Below are 7,767 nucleotides of genomic sequence, written 5' to 3' on the forward strand. Positions count from 1 at the left end.
GGAGAAAATCTAGATTACCTTTGGTTGCTGATGACAGATTCAATATCAAAAGCACGAATCAAGAAAGAAATCATTGATAAGCTGGACTTCATTAAAATTAAAAACTTCTGGTGAAAGACTCTGTCAAGAGAACAAGAAGACAAGCCACAGACTGGGAGAAAATATTTGATAAAGTACTATTTTCCAAAATATACAAAGAACTCTTAAAACTCAATAATAAGACAAACAACTTGATTTTAAAATAGGGCAAAGACCTGAACAAACACCTCACCAAAGAAGATATACAGATGGCAGATAAGTATTTGAAAAGATGCTCCACATCATATGTCCACAGGGAAATGCAAATTAAAACAACGAGATACCACTACACACCTATTAGAATGCCCAAAATCCAGAACACTGACAACACCAAATGCTGGTGTGGATGTGTAGCAACAGGAACTCTCATTCATTGCTGGTGAGAATGCAAAAATGGTATGGCCACTTTAGAAAAGAGTTTGGTAGTTTCTTACAAAACTAAACATACACTTACTGTGTGATCCAGCAATTGCACACCTTGGTATTTAATATCTGAGTTAGTTGAAATCTTATGTCCACACGAAAACCTTGCCCATGGCTGTTTATAGCAGCTTTATTCATAACTGCCAAAACTTGGAAGCAATCAAGAAGTCCTTTACTAGGTGAATAGATAAGTAAACTGTGGTACATCCCGACAATGGAATATTTTTTTAAATTTATTTTATTGAAGTATAGTTGACTTACAATGTTGTGTTAATTTCTACTGAACAGCAAAATGATTCAGGTATGTATTCTTTTTCATATTCTTTTCTATTATGGTTTATCACAGGATATTGAATATAGTTCCTTGTGCTATACAGTAGGACCTTGTTGTTTATCCATTCTATATATAATAGTTTGCATCTGCTAATCCCAAACTCCCAATCCATCCCTCCCTCACTCCCCTCCCCCTTGGGAACAACAAATTTGTTCTCTATGTCTGTTTGTCTGTTTGTTTCATAGATAAGTTCCTTTGTGTCATATTTTAGATTCCACATGTAAGTGATATCATATGGTATTCAGACAATGGAGTATTATTCAGCGCTAAAAAGAAATGAGCTATCAAGCCACAAAAATATGTGGAGGAACCTTAAATAAATATTACTAAGTGAAAGAAGCCAATCTGAAAAGGCTATTTACTATACGATTCTAACTATATGACATCCTGAAAAAGGCAAAACTATGGAGTAAAAAAAAAATCAGTATATAATGTGTCATTATACATTTGTCAAATTCCATAGAACTGTACAACACCAAGAGTGAACCGTAATGTAAACTATGGGCTTTGAGTGATAATGATGTGTCAATATTGGTTTATCAATTGTAACAAATATATCATTCTGGGGCTGGCATATTGGTAGTAGAAGAGAATGTGCATATAGGTAAGAGCAGGGGGTAAATGGGAACTATGTACTTTCTGCTCAGTTTGCTGTGCATCTAAAATTGCTCTGAAAAATAGTTTATTTAGAAGGAAAAAAATTTTAATAGATATATAATAAAATGTAGGTTCATAGTGAGCTTCCTGGTTATGGCCTTAATCTCTATTTTACAAATATTGGCAAATATTTGCACATTATGAGATTATTACTTAAAGATATTTTCCATAAATAATTTTGATATAAGATTATATAACTCAGATAAATGGGGGGCATTCTTTTTATAAAAGAATTTGTTACAAGGGTCCAATTTTGCAAGCAAAGCTTTCTATTTAGTATTGTTGTATGTTGTCATATCTACATATTAGGTAGAGAAAACAGCTAAACCAGACTGAGCAGTTCTGTTTAACTGTAAGCTATTTTGCATGTTGTTACTAAATGATCACCTATAAATCAGTTTATGTCTGACTCAGCCCAAAGTACAGCCTCTCAGCAACAAAATTCAGGTAAGAGACTTTTCTCCAGAGTGGCCCATGGGGGAGAATAAAAACATGGTTTTTAAGACAATCCCTAGGTACAGTTGATAGATGATGAATTTTTTCAGCTATCTGATTATTCCATTATCTTAAACTATCAAATATGCTTATATGTTGAAAGAGTCAGTTTTGCTGATGATTCAATCATCTGGAGGAGTGGAAAGTGTTTTTGGGTTTGGAAGTCAGGAGATTTAGGTTCTGACCTCTGCTCTGCTACTAGCTCTGCAACAATTTATGAGGGATTGGATAAGAAGATTTCTAAGGTTCCTCTAGGCCTAACATTCAGTAATTCAATTATATGTGCAGTTGTAGCTTTTTGTTTTTTCCATGCTAGATATTTGTAATGTCTCAGAAAGTTGAAGCTTTTATGCTCAGCAGAGCATCCAGAATCTCTTAGGATTTTATCATTAAGACCTCATCATTTATTTCCCAGAAGAGTTCTAAGACAGACACCTGAGATTTTCCCTAAAAGGCAGGTGCATTTGTTAGCTATGCGTGTATCTGCCTTTTGAGCCGCAGCACTTACAGCCTGTGTGGCTCTCTTTTAAAACCTTTACTCAATTTCTACAAACATGTCCAGCTGCCACTAGGCTTCCTATCTCCATCCTCTTCGCTACTGCCTTTTTCATTCTATCACTGTTGTTAAATTTTCTTCTTTGAATAAAGGATCATTTAAATGCTGCTACATTGATTGGTGAACTTTTTGGAAATGCTCAATAGAAAAGGCTTCTCATCAGTGTGTCTCCAAAGACACCAGGCTCTTTTTCCAAGAATTATGCAACGTCTTGTTAAAACCTAGAAACTATTAATTACCTGTTGCGTATACAAATTACTCAGATTTCATCTGGGTCAAGGCTTAGGATATTGTTAAAATTATCAGTCAGGATGAACTATACCGAAAGATTTCTTGTGTGTAATTAGCTTTGATGACATCTGCTTTACTTTTTGGTGCCCTGTTGTATCAGTTCTGGCTCGTTAGCTATAGGCAGAAATAAGGTGCTGATGTTCTCAGAAATGTAGTAATAGGGGCTCCATACCCATTGTGCCATCATTTCCCAATTTCTGCCATAAACATCCTTCATCTCTTACCCTCTAGAATTCTTGGCTCAAGAATTTCCCAACTCTTTTTCTCTCAGCAACTTTTCCTTTTTGACAGAATCTTGGCTAGTTGGTAATCCAGAGATTTTCATTTTATGTTAGTTATTTTAGGCTATTGGATCAGTAATTTGGAATCTTTCATTTCCTCTGTTTTGATTTTTAATTGGACCTATGGCACTTATCTCATTCCCTCACCACCACACCTCTATTAGGAAGAGCTTTTCCTGGCATTTATTCCTTTTTTAGCCTTTTTCACCATGACATTATAACCCTCCCCACCACTCACATTTCCCACCCCTCATCCGCTATCCCCCATCCCTTACTGCCCTTTCTGGTTCCAGAGTCATTTGTCTTTTCGGTAGCCATACTTGATAGGATAGGTTTTTTCACAAGGATTATAATACACTTTATTGCACTTGAATTCTGGTGCTTAGAGACTGCTCCTGTCATTACATAGTGCAGCCTGCAGAATTTTGTTTTACTCAGGTAGAGAAACAAGTGCCAGTGTTTACCTAATCTTACCCTTAAACATTAGGGCTGGGTTTTTTGTGGAAAAAGAAAGCCACCTTTCCTTCTTTTCTGAAAACCCAAAATTAGATTTCATGTGGCTTTCCTTTTCCATTTTGGGAATGTTCTTCATCTCTCAACAAATGTGCTTTGGATAGATCAATGTTTGATTTTCCAGTGTTAGGGAAAATATAAGCCAGGTTTTCTATAAGGTGCAGGTGAGAAAGGGATGCTGCACAAGGATTCATCTGTTAAGAAACGAAACAGGAAAAGAACTAATACTTAGTGCATTATGTATTTTTTTTTCATTTAATTCTCACAACCACCCTGCAGAATAGTTGATATCTCAGTTGGACATAGGAATAAGCCAGAGCTCAGAAAGTTTAAGAAATTTGCCTAAGGACACACAGCTAAGAAGAGGCAAAGCCAAGATTGAAACTTGAAAATGTTAATGACTGAAAGAAAAACGCTCTTTTCCTACAGCACTTCCTTGACTTCTAGTTAACTAGTTACACTGTAATGTTCCTGTGAAATCCGTTGTGACCACATTATTACAGTCAAAGGCAAAGAGTAATGGTAGTGTAATATATAAGCTGGATGCAGGCCTATTCAGAAGAAGGGAATGTGTTGATATGAGACGTCTTGGAGTATAATACTTTAAGTTCCATGAAAAAAAACCCCTAAATACAGGTGCACTTTACTCAATATATTTAAATTTCTAAGTAAAAATATGTAAATTGACCATGTTTTAAATGTGTTAGGGGAGTTTCTCATTAAGGGAATCTTACAGTGAATTTTTAAGAGCAAATGATTCCTTTCTTATTTTTATTTTCAGTTTTGCCCAAGGCATATCAGGTATCATTTAAGAAGGCTATGCCTGGGCTTCCCTGGTGGCGCAGTGGTTGAGAGTCTGCCTGCCAATGCAGGGGACACGGGTTCGAGCCCTGGTCTGGGAGGATCCCACATGCCGCGGAGCGACTAGGCCCGTGAGCCACAATTGCTGAGCCTGCGCATCTGGAGCCCGTGCTCCGCAACAAGAGAGGCCACAATGGTGAGAGGCCCGCGCACCGCGATGAGGAGTGGCCCCCACTTGCCGCAACTGGAGAGAGCCCTCGCACAGAAACGAGGACCCAACACAGCCAAAAATAAATAAATAAATAAAATTAAAAAAAAAAAAAAAAAAAAAAAGAAGGCTATGCCTGTGAGGTTGCATGATCATTAACTAGTTTGTAATTTCTCCAACACGTATTTGAATATTGTGGTGTTTCAGTGTTTCCCAAACGTCAGTATTTGCATACACCTTCACAATATTCATTATATTAGTGTTCCACCTGTACTGCTATTTACTTACTATTTTTCTGTAAATCAATTTACATTTTTTACTCAAGTAGCTTTATTTTTAAAAGAGACTTTGTATCACTACTGTAAATGTGAAATCAGTATAATTCACAATAAATAGAAAAAAATTTTTTTTTTAAGATTTATTTATTGATTGATTGATTGATTGCTATGTTGGGTCTTCGTTTCTGTGCGAGGGCCCTCTCTAGCTGCGGCAAGCGGGGGCCACTCTTCATCGCGGTGCGCGGGCCTCTCACTATCGCGGCCTCTCTTGTTGCGGGGCACAGGCTGCAGACGCGCAGGCTCAGTAGTTGTGGCGCACGGGCTTAGTTGCTCCGCGGCATGTGGGATCCTCCCAGACCAGGGCTCGAACCCGTGTCCCCTGCATTAGCAGGCAGACTCTCAACCACTGCGCCACCAGGGAAGCCCCAATAAATAGAAATTAATAGTAAAATATTATTAGATTCTAGCTAGATACTATTCCTGTTGAAGGCTTCCATCTGAGGAGGATTAGAAAGCATTCTAGTAGTATGGAAAACACACTCTCATCAGACTAAAGATATATCCTTGTAATCATAAGGACTGAAAGAGAACTGAAAGGGAATAACTTTCTCACAAGGCAAGTCAATGTTATTTCATGCTGTTTCTGTGTACCATCAAAAATCCTCTCTCTTACTACCCACAGAATGTTGTAACCCCATCAAGTTTTCAGAATGAGCTCAGAAACTATTCATCAAAGCAGAAAAGTCTCTGATCTCTGTCGATATCTGTTCTCTTTTGATCTGGCCAAATTAATAAACTTGGTTCTGTTTCCAGGCTAAAGAGGAAATGATGGACAACAGAAGCTACTCCAATCTGCCAGACAAACTGCCTGTCTTCACTGATTCCACCCACTTGCCACTGACCAGGTCCATCTATCTGGACCCCATGATCATGTTCCACCTGTCCCCTGAGGGCCCGGTGCCATCTCCTTACTCTGAAGACCTGCCATTGCTGCCTTTTTCCAGTGACTCTCTGATCATGGAAGGTTATGGGGAACCCTGCGCCTTCTCCTTCCCAATGCCTTATCCAAATTACAGAAGGTGTGAATACTCCTACAGGCCAGCCTTTATCCAGAAAAGGAATGAGCGGGAAAGGCAGCGGGTGAAATGTGTCAATGAAGGCTACGCCCAGCTCCGACATCATCTGCCAGAGCAGTACTTGGAGAAACGACTCAGCAAAGTGGAAACCCTCAGAGCCGCGATCAAGTACATTAATTACCTGCAGTCCCTTCTGTACCCTGATGAGGCTGAGGCCAAGAATAACCCCGGGAAAGTTTCCTCCATAATGGCAACCACCAGCCGCCACACTGACCCCATTTTTAGAATCATTTGATTCCGTGTTTCTAAATAGAAACAAATAATTTCACAAAATGTGGTTCCTTACATCATTTGATAGTTTTCCTAATGGAGTTTCTGGGTGAGCAGATAATAGTTCAAATGCTAAGCTGTGATGGATATTTCTTACCAGGGTTTCAGATGTACTAAACGTTATCTTATGTAGATTGAGAAAATGCTTCTTAAGCTTTGGTAGTTTCTTTCAAGAACTTTAGGGAAGCAGGAGTCCCCAGAATTCTCTATATCTCTCACCTTGCCCTTCTCGCACACTTGGCCAGAGTCTCAGCTGTGAGAAACTCACAAAAGTATTGTAAAGTAAGACTAATGACTATTCAATGCCTGTACTGCACTTTGCAGACGCTTCATGCTAAGCAATCACAATGAACCTCCCTGGATTTGTCAAAGTTTGGTGGGTTTTATTATTTGGGGTTGGCGAGAAATCTATACCTCACTCATAACATGATGCGGAAGTATCTTGGGGCTAAAGCAAAAGTAGTTAACAAAACCTTGTTGTCATTTGAAATTACTTCAGAGTCATCTTTTTCCTGCATGCAGCAGACACCCTCAGGTAGCTTAGTTTGCGCTTAAGAGGGCAGGCTCCGCAGTCAAACTGCCTGCATTTACATTCTGACTCTGCTGCATCCCCACTGTGTTTTCTCAGTTCTTCATCCACAGAATGAGAATTATAGGAAAAGCAGCTACCCCTTATGTTTATTATCAGTATTAACAGTGCTTGTGAAACATAATGAAAACATTATGTGAAAACATAATGTGGAACATTATGAAAACACATAATGTTTTCATAGCCATTATTTTTAAAATTTATTATCCTCTTTGTTTTCTTTTTTGCCCATGACATCAACATTCTTCAGGTTCTCCAGGCCAGAAAATGTGGGAAGGACAGTGACATCCCCTATCTTGGAGTCTGCCTTCAAAATGTTTCTATTTCTGTTCCTATGATGAGCTTCAGCTCTTCCTTCTTCCTTAACTCCCAGGTCCCCTCTGTCACCAAGCCCAGGCAGGACTTCCAACACACTGTCACATTCATCTCCACTGTCACCTCTCTGTGAAGTCTTTCCACCACAGCCATTACTTGTTCCTTTATTTTGAACACGTATTTCCTTGCCGTTCCTATCCTGCTATCTTTACTCCTGCTATCTTTGCACACCTATCTCTGTCTTCAGTAGAATGTTAAGCTCCTTGAAGATAGGGACCAGTCTTATTCATCCTATATTCCTAGCACCCAGCAAAGTGATTCAAGTCAGGTAGGCATCAGGAAATATTTGGTGGTGTTATTTTCCTATTCCCATCCTGTCACATTGTGTCTGGATAACTCCGTGGCCTCCTGGGCTCTGTTCTCAACTGGCTCTATCATCACTCTGATATTCTTTCTTAAAGTATTTCATGTCACTTCATTGCTCAAGCCCCATGACAACTTCCTTTTGACTATGACATTGTTGACATTTATCTGCTTGGTTT

General features: G+C 38.9%; 1 protein-coding gene across 1 annotated transcript; it reads left to right on the forward strand.

Annotated features, from left to right (window-relative positions):
- Positions 1–5,731: 5,731 nt before the first annotated feature.
- Positions 5,732–6,286, forward strand: ASCL3 (achaete-scute family bHLH transcription factor 3). The gene has a single exon (XM_007172802.2). The coding sequence runs from the start codon at positions 5,741–5,743 to the stop codon at positions 6,284–6,286; it is 546 nt and encodes a 181-aa protein (XP_007172864.1). The 5' UTR covers positions 5,732–5,740.
- The last annotated feature ends 1,481 nt before the right edge of the window (positions 6,287–7,767 follow it).

This window comes from Balaenoptera acutorostrata, chromosome 9, assembly GCF_949987535.1.
Source record: "Balaenoptera acutorostrata chromosome 9, mBalAcu1.1, whole genome shotgun sequence".
Taxonomy (NCBI): domain Eukaryota; kingdom Metazoa; phylum Chordata; class Mammalia; order Artiodactyla; family Balaenopteridae; genus Balaenoptera; species Balaenoptera acutorostrata.